The sequence below is a fragment of the Humulus lupulus genome, chromosome 3, assembly GCF_963169125.1.
Source record: "Humulus lupulus chromosome 3, drHumLupu1.1, whole genome shotgun sequence".
In the NCBI taxonomy this organism is placed as follows: Eukaryota; Viridiplantae; Streptophyta; class Magnoliopsida; order Rosales; family Cannabaceae; genus Humulus; species Humulus lupulus.
The window spans coordinates 6,665,836-6,691,356 of record NC_084795.1 but is presented as its reverse complement, the minus strand read 5'-3'; the positions used below and the strand labels follow the sequence as shown (position 1 = coordinate 6,691,356).

Sequence of the window (25,521 nt, the reverse complement as noted above, 5' to 3'; positions counted from 1 at the left end):
TTTTATGTGCTAATTGTTGCTTAGTTCATGAGTTTTTAATTGATTTATTAAGTTTATAAGTAATTTTGAATTTATTAAGTTTATTTTAATTTTATATATTTTTGTGTATTTTTATAGTTATATTATTGTAAAATGTTATAGATTAATTATTTAAAATTTATATTGTTAAGTTTGGAGTAAAAAGATGCAATTTTGAGCTTAAATGTTTAAATTAAATTAAGCTTTAATTAATATTTTTAATGAATTAATATGATTTATTTTATAGTTGAAAATATTTTATTTTGATTTAATTTATGTTTATTTTGTAGGAAGTAAGTTGTAATTTTTTTGGGCTATGAAGAGTAAAGAAAAGAAAGAAAAAGTGGCAAATTTCAAAGAAATCAGCATTTTTGATACTTAAAAGCTCAAATGCACCAGCCAGCCCAACAGCCATGGCCCAGGCCCAATGCCATGCACCCATTTCAGCCACCATTTCCTCCCCCATGCAAGTCTCCTTCAGTACTTGCCTCCAGCCAAAACATGGCTCAGCATCTTGAAGAAATTAGACTAACATCTTCCATCAGCAATTCGGCCCAAGCCCAACCACGTGAAGCCCAGTCCGCCTGCCCCAAGGCCTACTCCAGGCCCAACCCGTGGCCCCCCTCCAACACCCAGCCACCACATTGCTGCCATTTCCCTTCTTGAGCCCATAAATTAGGGGTGCACACGGGTCGGATTTTCGGGTTTCGGGTTCATCGGGTTCGGGTTTTGCGGGTTTCGGGTTACAAAAAATGGTACCGAAACCGATCCAAAATTTTCGGATTTTTTCGGGTTCGGGTTCGGATTCAGTCGGGTTCGGGTTCGGGTGTAATTTCGAGTTTGATGGGCCATTTCTGATTTTGGGCCGAAAAGCTTGGATTTTTTAGATACCATGCCCCCTGAACCCCCTGCCTATCCTAACATATATATATATATATATATTATATATACATATATATATATTAACCGAACCCCCGAACCCCTTGCCTATCCTAACATATATATATACTAAATGTAATTCTGTATTATGTAATGTATAGCTGTGCTTACCGGACCGAGGCGTGTTGCGCCGCTGGTGGTGGCCGGTGGTGCCGCCACGTGAGAGCTAAGGGTGAGGGAGGCTCCGGGCTCGTCTCGAAGGGTTGGGTCGGCGTCAGGCAAGGCAGTGGCACTCGGCTCGGCTTCTCTTCTTCTCTGCTCCTTGCTGTTGCTGCCGTGCTGAAGCTTGAACCAAGAGGGAGGCTCAGCTCAAGCCTCAGGCTGCCGTTCTTGATGATGGTGGCTTGAACCGAAGGAGGGACGAGGGAGAGGCTGGGGCTGGGCTGCCGCTTGACTGAAAACGAAGGAGAAGAACAAAAAAAAAGGGGGTCGGGTATAAAGTTTAGGGTTAAATTCTTTCAGATTTTGATTTTATTTATTTTGATTTTATTTTTTATTTTTTAAAAAAATTCAGTCGGGTTTCAGGTTACACCCGAACCCGACAGTACATATATTGCAAACCTGAATCCGACCCGATTTTTTCGGGTTCGGGTCGGGTTAAACCCGATTTTGTCAGTTTTTTCGAAAAAACGGGTTCTCCGGGTTCGGGTCGAGCGGGTTTTGCGGGTTTTCGGGTTTTGCGGGTTAAATGTGCACCCCTACCATAAATTACTCAAGTGTACCATTTGTCCCCTATGACAAAAATGCCAACTTTTTACCCTTTTTCCTACACATTTTCACCACAACATCATCATTACACCCTATATTTTACCTCTACATACCATATTTATTTTATTTAATTAATCTAATTAATTTAAATTGATTATTTTAATAAACTCACTCTGGCTATAAATATGGACTTTCAAGACCATTTTAGGGTGCTTAATTTTTGGTTACTATCTTCCTTTCTCCCATTTTCTCTCTACCATCCTTTCTTCCATTTTGGGTTAAGAGCATTTTGCAAGTATGTATGTCATTTATTTTGTAATATCTACTCTAGTTATGTGCTTCTAATCTTTTTCATAAGATTATTAAGATCATGATGAAGCAACTTGTAACTAGGTAATATTTATGTGTATGTTGATTTCCCTTGTAATGCAACAAGTTTATGGATTTTTCTTCTTCATATTTGTCTTTCATCTTTAATATCTCATATTTTGGAACTATGTTAGAATTTATTACTTTTGATTTAAAATAGTTTTCTTTTTTATTTTAAACAACTCCTTTGGGTTCGATCTCGTGCTTACACGAAAACTATTCTATAAATACGATTCGTGCGCTTGCGAGTATAAATATTTAAACATACCCGTTTTGGGTCCATCAAGTTTTTGGCCCAAAGCATCCAAGTCATCTGCCTTCTCCTCCTGCGTTGACCCAATCAACTCCTCCTTCAACGTTGCTTCAGCCTTTCCCAGCAGGCCCAACTGCCCAGCCAAGGCCCAACGCAGGAACAACCCAGCAACCACACTCCAGCAGCTTCGACCCCTCTCTTCCCTTCAGCCAGCCGCCCACGTGGCAGTTTCTCATTGGCTAGGAATGGGTCAAAACCCACTTCTGCCACCAGCCACCTTCAACCCATATTTTGTGGGTATTGGGCCTTGCAAAATTGCCATTTTGAACTTTAAAGCTCATCTTTTTTTAGTGCTTTAGAAAAAGGGCATATTGATCATACACCAAAATAACTAGGTTAATATTTATAATAATATTTTATTTTTCAAAATCATATTTTATTGTTAATATTTCAGATTTATTTTGTAAACCTCATTTTGTTGGTTAATTTCTTTTTAGTCATTTTCTCCCTCTATAAATAGGGACTCTCATTTCATATTTACTATGTAATTTTTAGGTAGCAAAACTCTACCAAATTTTAGTCTCATTTCTCATATTTTCTCCCTAGAATTTCATGAGAATGTCTAGCATAATAGGCTAACCTTCTTAGGAAGGTTAGGATGATCCTATATGCACTATGACTTTGTTTGATATTTTTTATTTACCATGTGCTTAAAGTTCATATATTTGAGTGATTTATTTTCTTTCATCTCTATTTCTTCATCTTATTATCTTTATTTATGTTTATAGTATATAGATTTTCTCAAGCACTTTCTATGTATTATTAAATTAGTGAAAAGAATACAGATAATATCTTTATCATTTTCTCCATCTCATTCATATATATTTACTTTTGCTAAATCTATATAGAATTAGTCATGTTCTTTCTATGTATTTTATAAATAGTAAAAGTAATATTTGTGTTAGGTTTTATGTCCAATCTTTTATTGCATTATTGTCAATGGTATAATGTCATTTTTAGATTTTTCATAAGATTTATCCCATCCTTTCATGGTAAAGAATACTAATCACTTGAACACCTTTTTGTGAAACATATTTGTGCCTCAATGCTAAATTTTCCAAATGAATAGTTGGGATGTGAACTACTCATTTGGGTAAATTTTGTGAATCAAAGATCCAAATAAATAAGTATGCATATTGGTGACTCTCGATCCTTCCTACTTGTTATTGTTACATCACACTTTATTCTATCTTTATTTCTAATATTTAAATATAAAAAACAACAAAAATATCACTTGTTCTATTTTCCTCATATTATTTATCTCTTAATTGTATTTATTGATTAACTTTATTTCTTTGCTTCCTTGTGGAATCGACCGCCCGATCTATACTATATTATGATGCACGTTTTGGGCGTTAAACATCATGATATTATGATGATTAATTATGTGATGCCTTAGCAAGTTTTATGCAACATAAAATTAAGTTGTAATAAGAAGTTTAAGTTCAGTGCCACTGTTTTGAAAAAGCAAATGAGAGTGTAAGTAAGTGTAAACGGAGGCCTATAGTTAGGCTTATAGTGGCAGCCCAATAATTTGGGCTAGGTTTTAGTGAACCAATTATATTGTTTGTCATGTTCCCGTTTTTTATTTCTTCTCCATATGAGTTATTGTTACATGTATTGACACCACAGTGTGTGGCCGACTTAATTCTTGAGCCTGCAGGGCAACAATGGAATAAGGTTATTAATCCGCCCTACTGTGGTGATGACTAGCCAGAGGAGAACCTATGGGATTTTATATTATATGTGTAACAAGCCCTGCAGGCATTAGCCTAATCAAACAGTGTGCACAATATTAAGGGGCCCAAAATTTAAAAAGAAGTTGTGTATGTCTATTGACATTGTGTAATCATTAGCATTGCATGCATTACTTTGCTTACTTAGCTTTAGGCTCACAATTGTCTTGTGTTGCAGGTAGAGAAAGAAATGAGTGAATGACAAAGGAGAATTGAAGCATGGTCCTCACCCTGATTTGTACATATGAACATATCGCCCTTTTGTGCGTTATTTCAGTTTATCAGTGTGTATTTTTGTAATAAAGTGTGAAGTTATGCTTTGAAAATAAATTGGGTTATTTAATACTTATGTATAATATGTTTGAGACATACTTTATATTTAATGTAAATAATGTGAAATACGTTTTCTAAAAAAAAATCCATGACTTTTGTTGAAAGTAATTATGATATAGTTTTAAAACGTAACACCTAAGATATGGTTTAAACTAAAATAAGTGAGGGTGTTACAGTGGAGGATGAAACAAAGAAAGGAGGCAGACCAAGGTGGCTAAGTACTGCAGTCTGAAAGGCTTGATTCTGAGCTTGAGCCAATCTAAACTCAGATTTGAAGGACCGAAACTCAGTGCTGAGAGAAATTAATCCACTCAAACAATCTATACTTCCATGAGGATTGTTTGACACCCAATGAAGAGGCAGTCATAGGATCTTTAATTAATGGACCTTCCTTCTTAGCTTTGGACCTATTGGAGGCCAAGTTTATGGCATTGAATGAGATGCAGGTGTTCAAGCTTTTAGATGGGACAATAGAGAAACAATGAGCTACTCGTTGAATTAGACAAGGAAGGGGCAAAATCCTAGATACCCCGGGCCATAAGGAAGTATCCAATATAACCTGAAACAGGCAATTAGGTAAACTGACAGCCTGGTGGGTACCCACTGCAAAGAGAAAGCGAGCCAGATTCGCCCCAACCGTGGACTTGTGAGCGGTGAGCTGCCAATTGAAGATAGCAACGATGTGCAAAATGTGGTCGAGATGGGTAAATTCAGTAGCAAGAACCGCATTAGAAGCGGGCCAGGTCGAAGAAGGGCTGCCAGTGAGAGAGTGAGTAACCTCATCAATGTCTGGACTTTGCATTCTCTTTTTCTCGCTTCTTCTTGGTCTCACTCTCTTTTCAAATTTTCTCATAATTTTGCAAGTATCCAATTAATTCATCAAGATCCAAATCTTCAATTTCATGCACTTCCGCAATTGATGTGACTTTGGCCTTGAACCTTCTTGGAAGAACACCAAGAACTTTGCAAACCAGCTTGGCATTAGAGTAAGTCTCGCCGAGGGCATAAGACTCATTGGATATGTCACACAATTTTGCATGGAATTTAGCTATTGATTTGTCCTCCTCCTTTGCGAGATTTTTGAAGGCCTTATCAAGAGAGTGAAGTTTGGACTTCTTAACAACATCGGTATCCTCATTCTTGACTTTGAGTTTTTCTCCAACTTCTTTGGCAATCTCAAAATTTGCAATGACCTTGACCTGATTTGTGGAGACTGCATTAAAGAGAGCATGCAAGGCCTTTAAGTTGAAGTTTGCCTTCTCAATTTTAGTAGTTGTCCACTCGTTCATTGCTTTGGCTTTTTCAACATCACCTTCTTTGACAGTGGGAGGATTCCATCCATCGACAATAACCATCCACACACACTCATCTATTGCCCTGAGGAATGCTCTCATTTTTGTCTTCCAGTAGGGGTAGTTGGCTCCTTCCAGCATAGAAGGTCTTGTGGTAGATCCACCTTCCCTAAACAATTCCATGATCAACACAAACAAAGAAAATACTCCCAGAGATGGATCTCAGAGAGGATTGAAACAAGAAAGCAAGAAACCAGAAAACAAATAGGTGGAAAGCAAGAAACCAGAACATAAACAGATGTAGATCAAGAACAAATTCAATAGACAATCTAAAGCGAGTAACTACAAAAATACCCTACAAATCTACAATTTTATACCGTCCGGTTCTAATACCAATTTGAAAAGTTATTTTTTATGTTGTGATTAGTGGTGAAAATACACATTTATTGATTTTAATAGTCAAAATAAATTAAGTTTCAATTAATATTTTCATAGAATTAATATGATTTAATTTATTATTATTTTGTAGGAATTAAAGTTGTATTTTGGCATAAAGAAAAAGAAAGAAGAAAGAAAGAATCAAAACTGAAAAAAAGAGTTGAAAAAGTGACATTTTTTTAGGGAATTAGACCCAAAATGAGCACAAACAAGCCCAAGCCCAAGCCCAAGCTTGCCACCACCTGGACACGTGACGCGCCTCTATTGACTGCACTTGGTCAACACTTTCAGCCACCTTTCAACCCAATTTCTGTGGGTTTTGGGTCTTGCACCTTTCTATTTTGAGCTCTTAAGCTCATATTTTGTGGTGTTTTAGAAAAAGGGCAAAATGACCATTCACTAAAATAGCTAAGTTAATATTAATAATAAGATTTGATTTTTTAAAATCATATTTTATTATTAATATTTTAAATTTATTTTGTAGACCCCATTTGTAATTTAATATCTTTTTAATCATTTTCTCCTTCTATATATAAATATGGACTCTTCTTTCACATTTGATATGTAATTTTTAGAGTAAAGAAACTATAGCAAAATTTCTACTCACTTTTTTCTCATATTTTCTTCTTAGAATTTTGTGAGAATCATGAGCATAATGGTCTAATCTTCCTAGGAAGGTTATGGATGATTCAATATGCTAGTGATATTATTTTGTTACTTTGATTTACTATGTTCTTAATATAAGGTATTTGAGTTATTTATGTTCTTTCATCCTTATCTCTATTTTGTTACCTTTATTTACTTGCACTAATAGTATATAGGATTAGTCATGCTCTTTCTATGTGCTTCTAATTAGTAAAAGTAATATTGATACATAATTTTATGTCCAATCTTCTATTGCATTATTACCCTTGGGTATTTTGTCATTTTCAGATTTTTCATAAGATTAACATTGTGCTCCTAAAGTAAAGAACTTTATAACTCAAATGAACTTTTGTTAGAAAAGAATATGGACTTTAATATTAGATTTTCCAAGTAAATGTTGGGATGTGAACTATTTATTATTTGTGTATTTTTGTAAATCAAGTAACTAAGTAACCAAACAAGCATATGGATGATTCTTAAAACATTTATATTTCTCAAACTCTTGATTACACCTTACTTTTATTTCACTTATCTAATTTTATCATTTCATCAAAAAGACAACACAAAAATCTCAAATCTCTTTTCATTTCTATTTTTATTTATTTCATGTTACTAACTTTTTATGTTGTTTTCTACTAATCTTTTGGTTTTATGTTACCTCCTCGTGGATCGAACGTCTGATTTTACTACAACTACCGCTTAATGGTAGTCACATTTTGGACGTTAAACAGTCTGTAAACTATTAGATTGATTCAAAAAAATTGAATAATGAACAATTACTAAGAAAGGAAAGAACACAAGGGAATTTTTACAAGGTTCACTAATAAAAATCAGCTACTCCTTGGGTCACAAAGACCAGGGCAAAATACTTCCACTATAGTAAACTTTGTTCTTTACAAATTACAAAATCAACATGCCAATTTACTAAATAACAATCTAAAACTCATAGCAAGATTTACAATTACCCTAACTTGAGTGTCTCACTCAACTTTCTAGACTTCTAACTCCCTTAGAAGAATGGCTGAAATCCTTTTAGCACTAAGTCTCTGAAATCTCTTCAAAACTCCTAGAACAGATCCCTTTGTTCTTCACTGTGTAGAATCTGAAAAACTCAAAGTCTTAGCAAAGAAACCTGCAACAAAAAATTTAAAGAGAAAACTAATAAAACTATCTGCAATAAAATGAATTGGTTGGCTCAGCTCACAAGACCCAAAACCGACCAATATTTATAAGCAAGTAAAGAATCTAACAAAAATCCCTAATAACAAACTAAATAGAATTAGTTAAGAACAAACTAAAAAATTAATCCCACGTGGCAAATGAAACCACGAAAATCTCCAGATGCAACCAATACACACCCAGATGCATCTGTGATCATGATTTGTCAAATATCAACACATGCAATAAAACATGGTTATTACAATTTATATCATTTTTAACCGCCAAATAACTTTACCTATACTAATAAATAGCATGAATGCTAATTATACAACAAGAATTGTTGTATTTATAACTCTTAAAAAGAAATCGAAATGATAATGAGAGTAGGATAGTTTGACAATAGAAGGGTAAGCTCAACTTAAGCTAAACCACTATAGTATGTGATATGTGATGTTATTTTTTCATTTGATTGCTATGCATACGAATTCTTTGACTTCTTTGAGTGATCTCACTATATTTCTTTGAGTACTATTTGTTTCAGTATTCACACAAATCGATGAAAACCTATGCAAATAATATTCATCATGTGATCATAAATCCTAAATATAATAATGAGTAGCTGGATATCTACTAAACCATGCATCAATAATTTATAAAACGTCAAAGCTTAGAACTTGAATCCACTAACAACCCATGTGACTCTCACCATACAAATTAAAATGATACCCCACCTAATGGTACAAACTTCTTGCCCTTTGCTACTAATTTACTAGGGCTGATTATTGAGTGGGTTAGTCGGGTTACAAGATATTTTTATCAGTCCAATATTATAATTGAGTTAGGAAAAGTGAATCCGTAACTTGCTCAAATAAGAAAAAAATTAATTTAACCCGTCCAATAATTTGGGCGGGTTGGTCGGGTCAACCTGTCCAAACCGAAGTAATAGTGTGATTTTTTTTTTTAAGATTATATTTTTGTAGTTTTTTTCTTTTTAAATACTAATACTAATAGTGAAATTTATATTTTTAAGCTTAAAGCAATATTATAAATTTATAGTGAAAAAATAAAACAAAATTATATAATATATTAATATATTTAAATGTATTAAAAATAGTAAGTTTTTAATTAGGCGGGTCGGGTTATATTGGGCAGGTTGATAATTATTTTCAACTCGCCAAATATAACAATTGGGCGGTTTAAATTTTTGTCGGTTTATTTGAGTTGCGCTTTTTGGCGATTTTTTTAGGTTGGTTTAGGCCGAAAATTCTGATTGAGCAGGTTGTAAAAATTTCTGGACAGCCCTGTAATTTACTATTTTGTCTTTCACTGCTTTGATAAACTGTATTAGCAAAACGAGGTGAACTACATTGAAATCTAGTAGCTTGAATCAATCGAATGATCACATATACGTATATAAATTTATTTTACTCTTTTTTAATAAAGTTGAGGCGCGTGTGGCTACTAATAACTAATCAAAATATATAAGAGCAATCAAGTAAAAGACAAAAACATATATAGCTATACAGAGATTAAGCTCCACCCGATCTATACTTGTGGTTGATAATGTTCTTGGATGAGTAATCAAAAAGGGCTCCACAAAATCTGTACTTATAATATAAGAACTCATATATATAATATATAAGAATCGATCGCACTTATATATAAAGGCATATATATATTTATATATTCATAGTGAACAAGATTAGAAAGAAAGGTATATAGCATTAGCTAGCTGAAAATATTTGATGGCTTTGAATCTTGATGGAAAAGTGGAAACCAGACTCAAAAGTACATAAAACTATAAATTAATAAACTCTTGCCTCTAATAGTATTAAACAAAGTAATAGTAATAAAATTGGTTTTTTTTGTTGTGAATTTTAGAAAAATGATCATTTTTTTCTTCTTTTTTTATAGCTGAAATATCAAGTTTACATAGGGAGTTGGATTATTATTAATTTCACAAAGTTATTTGGATTAGTTACATGCATTATATATATAGATCGATTGCTAGTGCATGCCTAATTGTCTCAAGAAAAGTAATATATTATTAAATTCACATAGCAAAATGAGAGGTGGAAATTATCGATGATAAAGGCTCTAACTCCACAAGTCACAATATTATCATATCAGAAAGATTCATGCGAAAATAGATCACTCAAAACCCTTCATGGAAATAATTCAAGTCCTCACTTCACTACATTTCTAGGCTGAGATAAGATAACAGGAGAGCGTGCCACGTGTCATGACCAATGAACCATAAGACGATAAGGCTAAGGGGTCATCCCTTGGTTACTTTTTTGGTACATATGTGTGTGGCCATTAAGGTTTGAATATGGCTCTAAACATGATCCAACGGCCAAAAGACTTCCACCAATTTCCATCACCAAACCAAGGCCGTCGGATTGTAAGATGGACGAACTAGCAGCTAATAGTGAGAGAGTTCATGTGCCCTATAAATACAAGTCGAAGAAAGCATATATAGCAAAGCAAAGCAAACCCTCTTCAACTATAAGTGTAGAAAGAAGTACATTTCTGATTCACCTATCAAAAGAAGCTTAATTATTCGATCAATTTAAGCAAACGGTATAACAAATGGCTTCCTCCATGGTCTCTTCCGCCGCCGCGGTTGCCTCCGTCGGCCGTGGCACGCCGGCAAAAGCCAGCATGGTGGCACCTTTCTCTGGCCTCAAGTCAACCTCCTCATTTCCAGTTACTCAAAAGTCAAACAATGACATAACATCTATAGCCAGCAATGGTGGAAGAGTGCAATGCATGAAGGTTTTTGAATTATTATAAATGACAAACTAATTCTCATACTCATAAAATGTATTTGAATTATTGTTTTAAATACTAATCAATCAATCAATTTATTTATATATATATAGGTCAATTAATTTTTTTTATTTTATAATTTTCATCATGTTATTTATAGGTGTGGCCACCAAGAAACAACAAGAAGTTTGAGACTCTGTCTTACCTTCCACCTCTCTCTAGTGAGTCATTGCTCAAGGAAGTAGAATACCTTCTCAAGAATAACTGGGTTCCTTGCCTTGAATTTGAACTGAAGGTTAAAACATTTCATATCTATCTCATCTCTAATATTATTTTTCCTATGTATATTCTAGCTTACTTTATTTTTATTAAAAAAAAAACTAACAATACAAAAAAAAATTACTTCTATCGACAATGCTTATACCGACAACATTGAAAATTCAGAAAATGACTTTTCAAAAAAGCGCCATTTATTCGCAGTTTTTTTTAGCTCAAGTGGCTCTAACGACAGTAATTTTCTTCGGTAGAAACCAACATCTTTGTAATGTAATGTATTCGAATTACATTTCTCATAATCAGATATAGAAGGAGTTATAGAAGTGGAGGGCTCAAGCCCACAATTTTTTTTAATTCTTTATATTATATATATATATATATATTAAATTAGTAAAAAAAATATTTTAATAGAATTTAAAAAAATAGTAATCAATCCCCCCAAATATTTTAATTTACATGTTGCCACCCTAATTTTTTTTTCTGCCTCCGTCCCTCCTCGTAATAAAAGTTCCAACATAATAACAACAAAAAATGTTGTCACTCTATTTGGTATAAAGCAAACAAAAGTATGAAAATGATTGAAAATGGTCTCTATATTACTAATTAATTTGATTTAATTCCATAGGAAACAAAAAATTATATTTTAAAATGTTGTCTGACGTGTATATATATATATTACGTATAATGAACTATACATATTTATTTAGTTTTATTTATATAATTATTAAATTTATATTATTGTCTTATAAATTTTAAATAAATAAACAACATTATATATAAAAAAAAAGGATATAAATATATTAAATGAAAAGTTAAATAATTTTAAGAGTGTTGATATTTAGTATTTTAAGGTGTCCAACACCATATGAGGTGATAACTCATGATTGGTTAGCAGTACTTTATAATATTTATTAAATTTAAATATATGAAACTCGATATTAGATTGCACCAATAATAATATGTCACTTTCTTTTGGTGCTGGACCTTTAACAATTCTATTATTTTAAATATACTAGATATAAGAAACATTATATATAAAAGATGATGAATCATTATAGTTTTTTAATGTATATAAATAGGATGCTTTCGTGTACCGTGAGCACAACAATTCCCCAGGGTACTACGACGGCCGTTACTGGACAATGTGGAAGCTGCCGATGTTTGGTTGCACAGACGCGACACAAGTGCTGAGAGAGGTCGAGGAAGCCAAGAAGGAATACCCGGACGCCTACATTCGTATCATTGGATTCGACAACGTCCGCCAAGTTCAGTGCATCAGTTTCATTGCTTACAAGCCCTCCCAATAATATATATTCATTATTCATCTCTATCACTTTCATTTCATTTTCTCTTATTCAGACTTATTCATATCTGTCTCTATCACTTTCCTTTCATTTTGTCTTATTGATGACACTTATTTATGATGGTGCATCATCTTCCTCTTCGTTGTTTTCTTTTTTTGTATTATCCATGTGAATGAATTATTTAATGAGAATAATGGAATTCAAATTTGTGATTTTTCATTCCATAAATACTAATAAGAGTAATGATATTTGCACACGTAAATTACACACATTTAGGTGTCAAATAACTTTTATATTTTTAAATAAGCAAAACACTTTATGCATTTTAGCTAAATTATACTACCATATTCTTTCTTTGTTAAAATTTTGTCTTATAATAAAATAAATAATAAACTAATTCTCTTAATCAAAATATGGTCAAAACCTAAAACAACAAGTAATAGAATGTGTGTGAAGTAAACAAAGTTTTTTTGGCGAATGGTTGGATGCTCAATGAGCTTATAATGATTTATGTCATATTAATTTTTTATTAATGAAGATTACTTATTTTTCTTAAAAAAAAAGTAAAGGAACATACTCTTAATTGTTTAGTCAAAATTAATCGAAATTTAATAATTTTGTAAATCTCAAAGGTAAAATTAAATCAAATGTCTAATTGTATGATTTTTTTTTTTCTTTTGGTTATCATCCATATAAAAACAATTCATAATCATAAGTTTAGCTTCTTTTGTAATAGATAATAACTTCAAGGGATATAGGCAGAAATTAGACCTATTTAAATCATTAATGGATACTTTTTAATAATAAAAATCTTAATTAATTTTGTGTGACTTATGAGTACACACGACGAAATTCACGAGTTTTAATTGTATTCTCGGGTTCGGATTTTGCAAATTCAGACTTAGGAAAGATTGTACTTTAATTCTTCCTATTATCTTTTGGTTTTTATGAATTTGGGTTTCATGAATTTTGAGCCAGTTTGGTTTAGATTCGGATGAATTAGGCCCTTATAGCTTATATGCTTTTTGAAAAATACCATTTAATATTTGAGCTTGCTATGGGCGTCATTAATATTTCCTTTCTCAAAACTATCATTTTAACAAACTAAAAATCCTATACATAACATACGAATATGCACTTAAACACAAACCAAAAATATATACAATATACACTAACCAAGATAAATACCCAATTTAAATAACTAAATGTAAAAAGAAATTATACAAAAAAGTGGGGAAACATTTTTTAAATTAGTAAAAAACACTAAGAAGGGGTACTACTTAGTCACATTGCACGAGAGACTCTAGGAGAGACTAGGAGGGGGCTTGCTTGAGGTGGAGGATTTAGGGATGTATGGGGTTGTTCAACCCTTAGTGATCTTTAATGCCTTCTCTTGGTGTGTTAGCACCCAATGAAGGAAGTGAGGAGTGGACCAAACCAACTGGTAATATGATAATTAAGATATGTTGATGGTAGGGGTGAGCATCAGTAGGTTTGTGCAGTTTTTTCATAACATAAAATCCAGAATTCGGTTTTCGGTCCGGATTGGTGCAATCCAAAAACCGACCGACTAAACCAGTCAAAAGAAAAAACCGACCGTTTTAGACTGCTAACCGACCAAACCAAATTTCTTTTTTATTTTTTTTTAATTTTTAATTTTTAAAAGTTTTAGTTAAAAAACTAAAATTTTTGGATTGTTGGAATCCATTTTTGTGCATTTCTAAAACATAAATATATAAAACATAATTTCATATTTTTTTTAATTTTTATTTAATAATTTTAATAATTAATAATTATTATATATTATATTGTTCGGTCGGTTTCGATTCCGCCGGTCGGTCCGGACAAAATTTTCAAACCGACCGAACAGTGGCGGTTTGCGCCGTTAGCGGTTTTTTCAGTGTTCGGTTTAATCGGTTTCGGTTTTTTCGGTGTTCAGAAGGTCAGTGTATACGGTTTTTTCGGTTTTTCGGATTTTATGCTCACCCCTAGTTGATGGTGCTATTTTTGAAAACGGAGGCAGGTATGGTGTCGGTATTGTTGCTAGAGGTCATGATGGTCATCTTATTGAGGCCAAGATGAAGAGCAATGCAGGGTGTTTGGCTCCGGCGATGGTAGAGGCAATAGGAGTCGAGGAGGCGCTGAGTTTGATAAAGGATCACAATTGGCAGCAAGTTGTGCTTGAGACAAATAGCTTGGTTGTGATAAAAGCAATCAGGAATCCGTATACAATGGTCTCCCCTTTTGGGCTATTGATTGATAATTGTAGATCTCTTTTGCTCAATTTAAATAATGTATCGTTGTTTTTTTGTTAAACGGTCTGCAATAAGGTAACTCATTTCCTAGCTAGAACTTCTTGATCTTATTTTGACCGTAGTCTACAGGAGACAGATTTTTCTTCTGAGCTGTTTACTCTGTTACATAGTGATCTTTTTGCGTAATGAAGTTTGATTATTTCCTAAAATAACAACAACAAAGTAAGTCACTAAATAAATAATAAAACACACTACTAACACTTTTTAAACATCAAAGTATCAAAGTATCGTTTCCATTATGAACTTTGATTTTTCTTCTTTTTTTAAATATAAATAAGTATACTAGGCGAGTCATGAGGAAGGTCGCATCTGACTCGTCTCGCCTCGTTTAAGGCGGGGCCAAAATTGACCCGTCCCATTAGGGACAAGGCATCGCGGAGTCCCGCTCCGCCTTGCCACCTCATATTGCCAACCCTAGGAGGATTGCGTGGCCTCATACATGTCAGCCTTGACCGATGGGGAGGCTAGGAAGAGGTGGATGCTCATAGTCACTGCATGTGAGAGGGCGTGGGCGATAGCTGACCAACAATGAGTGAGTGAGCCTGGACTCATAGGCCTCATATGGCACAAGGTGGGGCGACAAGCAAGGAGTAGAGTGAAAGAGAGAAATGGGGTGAGCAGCAATTTTACTTTTAAGGTTGTAGTGAAGTTTATTTGCTAAATATGAGTTTGATTCGATACACCATCAAATCGGCCGAAAATGAATTTGGGCAGGTGAATCCAGACCCACGACGGACGATATGGTTGATGGACCCATTAGGTTGTTGGGTTTTGGGCCTATTTTGTCCAAATGTAGTGTGAAGGTAGCCTTTTATCGTTAAGTGATGATATGCCAAAATAAAAAATATATATATATAAATTTACTTGAAAATAATGTCATAAAACTTCACATGTGTCTATCATTTTAAAATATAACATTACTTTACACATGGGGTCTTTTAGTTGTTGAAAAATATATCAAATATAAATTCTAACATAAAAATATATATTTTGCAATTGAAAAGAAAAAAGAAAAATAAATTCAATATAATTTTAAAGTATTAGGTGGAAAACTTTGGAAGCACATGTCCAATTTGATTGTCCTACAATCTTTTTTATTTTAGTGTAGACCCTAAGATTTAAATATAACTTAGTCAACTCAATAAATAAAACTACCAAATCCAACTATTTATCTTATGCTCTTCAAATAAAAAAAAAAACAATGCATCTTATGCACTTTGAAAATGCCAAAAAAAAAAAAATCACCAAAAATCAGAAGAAATATAACATTATCAACAATGAAAATTTTTCATCTGTTTTTGAATTCAAAAAAACAAAAAGTAACAAAGATGTAATAAGTATAATACTGAAAGAAAAGGTAAAAGACAAACTTTTTTACATGCCACAATTATCTTCTTTTCTTTTTCTTTTTGTTATATTTATTTTTGGTTTCAGCCATGTCGGCATCAATTTTTACAAAAGCAATTATCCTTAATTTCAACATTAATGTTAAACAACGTGAGTTATCACTATTCATTACTCAATGTCAACTTATACGATTCTAGCGTTAAAGTGCTGATAAGAAGTTAGACAATTCATAAAAAAAGAAAGAAAAAGCACATCGCTCGTTTTAAATTTTGGCAGTTTCTCATGTGTAGTATCAATGCCATAATTAGAAATAATTGACTTTGTTCTGAACCAATTTTCGACGATAATTAACTACCACGAGTTGCAGTTGCAGATATTAAGGTTATTAAAACACCACAAAAACAAGAATAAAAAGGTAAAATTGATTAGAGTATATTGAAATATATAACAACAAAGAACGAAAGCCAAACCTCATGTGATTCTGAGTTTAAGAAGAAGATTCAGTCGGATAAACTAATGTACACATACATAATATACAACAGAAAAACATGAACACGAAACTGAGATTAAAGCTCAATAATACATATTATTGAACAAGTAGTCTAAACTATGTCATTACATAATACATATATATATATATATATGTATATATGGTTAGTATTATTATCTCTTAAAAACCCCTTAAGCCCCAAATGTCATCATCCCAAAACACATCACTAAACAAGGAATGACTAGAGGGCGAGGCTTCGTCTCCCATGAACTCATCCACGTCCCAAAACGGCAACCAAACGGCTCCCCAAGACATCTGCTCGTCCACCACCCCACTCAACCACGGCCACCAATTCTCCTCCCAACCCAACACCCCACTACTCTCCTCCACCACCACAGCCACCGCCGGAGCCTCGGCCACCACTACCTCCGCCTCCTCCTCCTTCGTCACTGCTACATCTTCTTTCGCAGCTTTCTCAACCGTAGCAGAAGCTCTTATCTTCCTTCTCTTATTCCCAGCTGCAGAGTCTTTAATGGGGTCCCCAGACACAGCCACAGCCACCGCCACCGCCACCGCATTTCTCTGCCTCTTCATATCTTTATTTGTTTTTCGTAAAGAGTAAAAGTAAAATGAGCTGATGATGGGATTAAATTTAAAGCTTTGCCCAGATACACTTTCGTGAACGAAACGGCAAATAGAGAAAGGAAAAAAAAAAAGGTTTGTTTGAAATTGAATTGAACCAAACCAACCCAGACCAACTTGGTTTTCTGATAAGTACAACTGTGCAACTTTAATAATAGTAATAATAATGAATCTTTAAGATCTTTTCACGTGCATCAGCTTTTGTCATGTTCCCTAAGCACGCCCTCCAGTTACCAAGAGCCAAACTGGCCAAGATTTATTAATTTTCTGTTTTCGAGGGGCTATCTATCTATCTATATCCCTATATGATCTACATAGCTAGTTGTTTAGTCGGCAGTTAGGGATAACAAGAGACTAAAGGCCGTAAATTGCTTTGGTCTGTTTTGGCTCCCTTCCACTTGGACAATTTATCCCATCATTGTACGAACCTCTGTTCAATGAATTTTAAGGTCCAATAATGCATTCCCATGTGGAGAAAAAATTAAGAAAATTTGCATCTATACCGCAAGTTAATAAAAAAAATTAATTACAAATATAATGATGACAACTAATAAATAATCTATAGATAAATATGACACCTAAGTCCATTTAATAACACATGTAATTTTTTCTCGTAATAAATTATTAATGTTTTTAAAAACTAATAATATAATTATTAATTATTAGTATTATAAAGACGAATCTAATAATTTGAAAACTATTTATTTAATAATATTAAAATTTATTATTTTTGTTAACATGTTTGTAACAATGATTTACAAAAATTAATTTTATAAGTAAAATATTCAATTTTTGTAACTAAAAAATTTACAAAAATGTTAGATGTTAGAACAACTAATATTAATATTATAACAAGGAGTAACAAAACTATTACAATTAATAATAAAATTGTTACATACAATAACTAAAACTCATTATAAAGTACAAATATGTTACAAGATTGTAACAAGTAGTAACAAAACTATTACAATAAGTAAATAAATTTTTAAAAATTTGTAAACAACAATTACAGATTAATTCATAACAAAAAAATATATATTTTTGTAACAAAAGTTTACAAAACTAATTCACAAATAAAATTATATTTTTCAACTAATAGTTGCATAAATAATTTATATATTTACTTAACATAATTATAATAAAAATTTACTAGTTTTATAATTTTAATAGTTATTTATTCTCCCAATATTATTCATAACACAATGTTACTAATTTGTAACATATTGTTATTATTTCAATAATTACTCATCTTTTAATATTATTTAAAGAGATTAATTTTAGGAAAATTCACAAAAATACATTGACATTTAAAAAAATATGAAAAATACGATAGATTACAAAAATATGAAATTATTATGAAAAACACAGAATGACAAGTGTAAATACGGAGTAGCAGTGAAATACAACATTTTTTGTTAATAGCCGTTACAAATTCGTAAACATGTATTACAGATGCGTAAATCAGTTATATAAAAATATTTTTGTAAACAACATTTACAAATATATAACTAAGTTTTACAGATTTGTAAACAAGTTTTACATTTTTGTAGACAACATTTATAGAATAATTCATTGCTAATTTTTTTTTTTTTGTAACAATGGCTTACATAACTAATTTTATAACTAAAAAATATTATATTTGTGACTAATATTTTTAAAAAGTAAGTTGTGAAATTTAGTTAACATATTTGTAACAAAAATATCTAAAACTAAGTTTGTAACTAAAATAATTTTATAATTAGTATATACAAAAATGTTAAATTGCATTAAACAAGTAACGTATATTTAAAAAAAAAAAAACTGTAACAGCTAATAAAGAAATAGATTATATTGATTAAATATATAATATTTTATGTAAGCAAAAATATTTATTTAATATTAATAATTATATTTATTTTAAATATTTATAAGTAAAATAAATTTATATGTAATTATTATTATTATTATCATACCAAAAGTATCTATGAACAAAAAAGACAAAAAAATTAAAGTATTGAGACTTTTTTTTTAAATATATAATATGAAAATTGTAATATTTGTATTATAGGAATTAATATAATTAAAATAGTAAAATATAAGATCAAAATTGTATTGATTTGACAAAATATATAAAAGTGATTTGACATATAATATTTGAAAGAAAAGTTGATTTGACAAAAAAAAATATATAATGGTTCAAAATTACATATCAATAAGATACGATAAGGAGAAAAAAAAAGTTGTGTGTAGACATTAGTTGGGAGGAGCACAGTAAATTTATAGTTTTTTTAAATTGGCGTATAAAACGAATATTTTTTTAAATTTCCGTGTTAGATGTAATTTACCCAAAAAAAAAAAAAATTAAATAAGGGATTTTCTTTTAATGGGTTTTGATACTTATCTAAAATATAGCCCAATTGGGGTTTCAGTTCAGAGTTTCATCAAGTGGTGGAAGATAATGTATGTAGTTGGACCTAAGAGATGTGTCTGTACTAATTAAACAACTCATCAGTTTCTGTCTGTTTAAATTTGACAGTTCCAACCTATTAGTTATGAAATAATAATGACAAGCTTTATCTCATGGGCACATGTATATATATATATATATTGCCCAAACCAATAAGAATTTAATGCTTTTGTTTGTGGTTAAATAGATAAGTACAGAGTATTATGGTTAACACAATTAGAATATCTGTTTAATTGCTTTGTTATTCTATGATTTGACGTGAAATTAACTTAAACAAATTAGGAAATAAAATATTTTAAAAAAAAACTTTGTATTTATATCACTTTCCTTTTCTTTTGTTCTGTTTAGGAATTAGGAGAAACATTATACGCTGCCGTTCCTTTGGCAAAAGTCGTCTGCATTTAGATTTTTTTTTTTTTTTTTGGGGAGTCTGCATTTAGAATGTGAAGAAATAATTAAAAATGTTTGATATTTTTTTGGGTTTAATTAATTAATTAATTAAATGCAACGCGTGAAAAGGTAACGTGGGATTTGGCCATTTGGGAATTTGAATTAGTAGCTGTGAAGTGATTGGCTGGTCAAAACGGCTTAGACTTTTCAGACAGTGGATGTATAGCTAAGCTTTACTTTAACATAAATTCTCTAGTCACAGGCTATATTTAATAATAAAAGATTAAATATACAGGTTTAGTACTTCAAAAATAAAATTATTAAAATTTTGAAATCATAATTAAGTTTAAAAATACCTAAATTGGTATGTTGTCTTGTCACCTTTAGACCGTCTCTACTTAATGGTGTATATTTTGGGTTAAATTTAGCTCAAAATACATGTCAATTTTATATTTAGCCTACTTCTTTAATTTGTTGTCTAATGCAACTAGTTAAAAAAAATTAATATAACTATTAATATTTATTAAAAATACATAAAATAATTAACTTTTTATTATTAAAAGATAAATTAAAAATTAAAAAAAAATTCAATTAATAAATCGTATTAATGAGTGGTAAAAAAATTATTAAAATTTTTTGATATTTATTATTGGCTATATTTAACTCAATTTTTAGCATTTATCAAATTAGTAACTACTACCACCGAAATTTTATTTTATAAGATGGGCTAAAAAAATAATTATACAACACTTATATCATGCTATTGGAGATACTCTTAGGGTTGTAAATTGAAATAAGAACATCTGAATAAATCTTTTGCAGCAAAATAAATACATCCATATAAAGTTAGGGTTCTAAATGAGAAAACCATAAGGGGCTCCCTAAATCTCAATTTTTAAATAAAATGTAGGGAGCTCTCAATCTCAAAATGGCTTTTTATTTTAGCAACTAAATAGAGAGCTCCCTATGTTTAGCTAGTTCTCTAAATATTTAGGGATCTCCTAAACTTATTTTATATTATTTTAATAAATAAAATAAAAACTAACATCTTTAATAATTTTGTAATTTTACATCTTAAACAACTATTTTTTTAACTATATATAGTATATTATTTTTTAGCATAGTTTGTTCACTATTTTTAAATTATTTATAGTTTTTCGTGAAATTATAAATTCTAAAAAAAATATATTCTTCTACACAAATTTAATTAATGAAGTTGTATACTTAATTATTAAAGTAATCAAATATTAGAAATTTAAAATTGTAAAAAATTATTAAATTAATCAAAGTTAGCTAAAATAGAGAATGATAGGAATGATGTTGGTAAAAGTGACTCCCTAAAATAGCTAATTTTAGCTAAATTACCTAAAACATTGGAGTAAGAGCACTTATAGGAGATTATCTAAAATATCTAAAAAAAAGAGTAAAAAAAAGTCTAAAATACACCTCCATCAAATGAGGTGTTATTATTTTTTATTTTACATAATTAATAGTGCATGACTAAATTTAGCTACAACTTTATCTTCTTCAAATTAGTATTTTAATAATTTCTTTCATTTCTCTTCATTATAGATTTTTATTTTATTGTTTTGTTTTCATAAATAAAATATACAATATTTAAATGAATACAGAAAAATTGATGCATGGTGTATTATAAAAGTTTGAGGTAAAATAAAAATAAAAGTGAGATTTTAATAATGTATTTTAAATAATAAATTAGAGAAGTTTCAGTGCTCTAACATACTAGAAGCTCTAACAAAATTTATGGATTTTGTCAATTTTGTAAATTCCAATTTCTGAAATTCTACGGATTGAAAATAAGTAATAACACCTTAGTAAAAACAGTACCAAAGGGTCATATTTTACTTTCTTGCCAAGTTTATAGTGGAAGGAAATTGGTAAGAAACTCTAGAACTTGTTCTAATAAGATGACAAATATGATTTCTTCTCAAGAAAATAGTTGGAAGATAAGAGAAAAATGTTCTTTGCTTTCCAATGTTGACAACTATAGGTAAAAATATATAATTAAACTGAAGTCGGCAACCCTAAAAACAATTAAAATAATAAATAAACAAAAGTTGGTAGCCAGTCATCACAATCTCTTTTCTTCTAGTTTCCAAAGCCAGTTCCTTAAACTAAAAGTAAAGGCTAAACATGAATACAAAAACAAACTTGTATTGATATTACTTTGAATTAATCCATACAAATTTAGACATGAATTTTACGAGATAATCACAAATTAGTAATGGCCATTATTAATAACTTCCAACAAATAAAACAAAACCAAAAAAGAATGGTACCATTCCCACAATGAGGAGAAAAATATATTATTCCATTCCGATTGGACTTGTTGAAAAACCAAGTCCATAAAATTTGCAAGCTAGATGAGCAAATCAGATATGCATTGCTGGGCAATGAGCTATAGATGCGCTTACCCACCTAAGCGAATAAAGGTGCTCTATAAGAAAAGCTGATCAAATGACCCTTTTTGGTCTCTGCTTTAAAAAAAGCTTGGGCAAAATATAGATTATAAGATTCCACTGGCTCAATTGTTGCAACTTGGAATAACTTTTTTTCTTTCCCTCTCTTTCTTTTAATCCTAATTTGAGACGACAGATACGATCATATGATCAATTCAAAGTAAAGGCAGAGATGAAAGAGGGCAATTTTTTAGTTTTTACTTGATGACAAAGTAAACTTATGTACCAATATCAATAAAGATTGTTCATTGCTTGTTCCAATTCAGATTCAACAGATGTAAAAAAAAGTGAACATCACAAAAAGAGATGATAAGAAGTAGAAATGGTATATATACAAAAGTGTTTGTAAATGACTGCTTAGATTGGACTCAACGGCAACTTTAATTTTTACAGATTCCCTTCACAAGCTGCTCATTGGAACACTTTTAAAGCACCCATGTAAACAAAAGAGATACAGTGAAAAAATCCCATCAGAGACTACTAGACTTTACAATATAGAGATGGGTGTCGCCAACAAAGACTCTTTTCTCTCAACCCCAAACCCACACCTTACAAACCCTAGACTCTTTTCTCATTATTTAGTTAATCAAAGAAGAAACTCATTTACATACATGACATTTGACACAATTTTTACCTCTACAGAGAACCCTTTAAAACATATTTACACAAGACAAAAGGATCTCCCCTCTTCAGTTTTCTCCCTCAGTGGTGGTTTTCAAAATTCCCCTCTCTCGCTCTCTATCAAAGATTGTGATTTTGTTTATAACCGAACTTTAAAATCTTTTTTTGTTTAGTTTTGTTTCCTATACACCTTTTAGTACTCGTTTGGAGATGGATATCAAGCTCGACGATCGAGCTCTATGCAAGGGCAGGGATGCTGCAATTGCGTCTATCCCTGTCCAGACAATCGAACCCCTCGACTCTCACCGTTGGTTTGTTCCCAAAATTGCCCCGTACGCAGCCGCCTTTCCTCGGGGAAGACAGGCCGGACGGTGGAGGAATTGGCTGTGGCGCTGCCAGTGGGGCGAGCTTCTCATCTCCGAATCGAGCATCCTGAATTAATGGGTTAGCTACTCTGCTCGGCGGCGACCCGCTGAAAAATGGGGGCGACGAGGCTACTTGGGCTGTATAGCTAGATTGCTCCATGCCATAACCCTGTATTATAAAAACAAATCATCAACAACCAAACCCCATGATCATTATAAAGATTTCTAACATAACAAAAACAAGTTTTAGACAAGGACGGAACCAACCATCTATGAGTTTTTCAATTCCTTAAAAGTAAATCTAAAAAACTTCAGGCAGATCATACAACATAAATTTAATAATTAAAAATAATTGCAAAAAGAACAAACCTTTGTGAGGATGGCATCAAAAAGATCAGTCCCAGCTTTAGAATCACAAAGCTCTGATTGGTAGCTGAAATTGAAATGAATTTAATCATTATTAATTATAATTTTTTAAAGAAAACATAAATAATCTTCTGTTCTTTTTTACAGTATATAATGGACGCGTATATAATAAAAAAATCAACTTACTTAAGATGCCATCGGAAAGATCTGATAGGGAGGTCAGGCACGGCGGCGTTTAGGAAGCTAGGACGGCGAGGTTTAGGGCAAACAACAGGGTCTTTACGGTCCATAGAAGAGCCTCTGATCTCTTCACAAAGTGAGAACCCCTTCTGTTGAATCACACACTGCTTCATCTTTTTCTAAAATCCATACAAAAAAAAATTAATCAAATAACCACAATTAGTACGTCAGAACCAGAAGCGTTGATTAATTAAAAAAAATTCTTAACGATTTATTTTCTCTAGAAATATCGAAAAACGTGTCTCTCCCACTTGAAACAAGATCTGGTCAAACAAATACAATTTCATAACAAAACAAAACCAAAAATAAAATAAAATAAACAACCAACCAACCAATTGCCAGCTTACACCAAATATTAATTTTCAAATTTACTATTTTCTCAATCTCTGATAGATCCGTCAGAACCAGTTCTTGCATCTTTCTATTTTCGCCAAACAAAAAAAAAAAATCCGCTGGTCCTTAGATCTAGAAGACTTTACTAATTTACGAACAATTACAAAGTTTCAAATCTAAAAAAATACGAAATTAAATTCACTATGTAAACGATTCATTAAAATCACAACCAAGATAATTTTAAACACAGAAAAAAAAAAAAAAAGAGAGGGAAGATTTATTACCTCAGCTCAACTGTACAGCTATCAGCTCAAACTCAACTCTTCAAAACAAACTCGTGTATGTGTGAAATAAAATTTGAAATGAAAAAAAAAAAAGGAAAAAATAAGAAAAGAAAAGAATTTTAAGCGCAGTGTTTGGCTTGAGACAGGAAAGAAAGGTTGTCAATAAGGGTTGCTACTAATTTATAGATGAACGGGCAAAAAAGGAGGAGAGAGAAAGAGAATCTCAATTATTATTATAATATTAATTTTCTTTCAACAATTATTAAATTAAAAAAATAAATAGTGAGAGCGACATGAGAGAGAGAGAAAGAGCGAGTCAAGGCACATAGACAGAAGCCTCTTTTCTTTTCTTTATTATTTTATTTTATTTTATTTTTTTTAATTAAATGAAATATTAAAAATTAGTGGGCGATATTATTTTACTATTAATTTGATTTTTTTTATTATTATTTTAATAGATGCACGCAGGCGGTGCCTCCCGCGCGATAAGTGAAAAATTACTTTGGGTTTGGCGCCCGACCCGTTGGGAATATAAAATTTTTTATTAGTGTAATTTTGAGAAGAAAATAAATAATTAAAATTTTTTATTATTATTTATTTATTTTTGTGTGTGAAATATCGTAAATATCTTAAGAGGTGGGACCGGGCCTCGAACTACGAGTCTCAGTGTCAACGGCTGGTGATTGATCACACGGAAACTAGTTGCCTGATAGTGACGCGTGGCGTTCAGCTATGGGATTGTTAACGGTGTGGATTTTGTGAACGTGGTCAGTGACTGCCATAAAATTATATTATATTAATATAATATTAATTTTGTTTTCGGTGCGAATTAGGATTGAGATTAGTCGATTGTATTTGGATGTCTATCTTGTTTAATGAAAATTAAATAACGCAAACA

At 31.5% G+C, this 25,521-nt stretch overlaps 3 protein-coding genes across 3 annotated transcripts; 1 reads left to right on the top strand and 2 right to left on the bottom strand.

Moving 5' to 3' along the window:
- The first annotated feature begins 10,425 nt into the window (after window positions 1-10,425).
- LOC133821950 (ribulose bisphosphate carboxylase small subunit, chloroplastic 1-like) lies at window positions 10,426-12,516 on the top strand. Its single transcript, XM_062254135.1, has 3 exons — window positions 10,426-10,730; window positions 10,885-11,019; window positions 12,080-12,516. The coding sequence occupies exons 1-3, from the start codon at window positions 10,545-10,547 to the stop codon at window positions 12,305-12,307; spliced, it is 549 nt and encodes a 182-aa protein (XP_062110119.1). The 5' UTR covers window positions 10,426-10,544; the 3' UTR covers window positions 12,308-12,516.
- A 3,858-nt stretch (window positions 12,517-16,374) lies between these two features.
- Window positions 16,375-17,345, bottom strand: LOC133821952 (uncharacterized). The gene has a single exon (XM_062254136.1). It carries the CDS (start codon window positions 17,048-17,050, stop codon window positions 16,637-16,639), a length of 414 nt encoding a protein of 137 aa, XP_062110120.1. The 5' UTR covers window positions 17,051-17,345; the 3' UTR covers window positions 16,375-16,636.
- A 5,376-nt stretch (window positions 17,346-22,721) lies between these two features.
- LOC133821949 (uncharacterized) lies at window positions 22,722-24,781 on the bottom strand. Its single transcript, XM_062254134.1, has 4 exons — window positions 24,624-24,781; window positions 23,953-24,125; window positions 23,770-23,833; window positions 22,722-23,569 (listed from the first exon to the last, which is right to left on the bottom strand). The coding sequence occupies exons 2-4, from the start codon at window positions 24,117-24,119 to the stop codon at window positions 23,273-23,275; spliced, it is 528 nt and encodes a 175-aa protein (XP_062110118.1). The 5' UTR covers window positions 24,120-24,125; window positions 24,624-24,781; the 3' UTR covers window positions 22,722-23,272.
- Between the last annotated feature and the right edge of the window lie 740 nt (window positions 24,782-25,521).

Bases quoted from the DNA above. Each gene is read 5' to 3' on its own strand.
- LOC133821950 (XM_062254135.1), top strand. From the start codon at position 10,545: ATGGCTTCCTCCATGGTCTCTTCCGCCGCCGCGGTTGCCTCCGTCGGC. The intron at 10,731-10,884 runs GTTTTTGAATTA...TGTTATTTATAG, and splicing joins GAAGAGTGCAATGCATGAAG to GTGTGGCCACCAAGAAACAA. The intron at 11,020-12,079 runs GTTAAAACATTT...GTATATAAATAG, and splicing joins GCCTTGAATTTGAACTGAAG to GATGCTTTCGTGTACCGTGA.
- LOC133821952 (XM_062254136.1), bottom strand. From the start codon at position 17,050: ATGAAGAGGCAGAGAAATGCGGTGGCGGTGGCGGTGGCTGTGGCTGTG.
- LOC133821949 (XM_062254134.1), bottom strand. From the start codon at position 24,119: ATGAAGCAGTGTGTGATTCAACAGAAGGGGTTCTCACTTTGTGAAGAG. The intron at 23,834-23,952 runs GTAAGTTGATTT...TTTCAATTTCAG, and splicing joins TCTTTCCGATGGCATCTTAA to CTACCAATCAGAGCTTTGTG. The intron at 23,570-23,769 runs GTTTGTTCTTTT...TTTATAATACAG, and splicing joins TTGATGCCATCCTCACAAAG to GGTTATGGCATGGAGCAATC.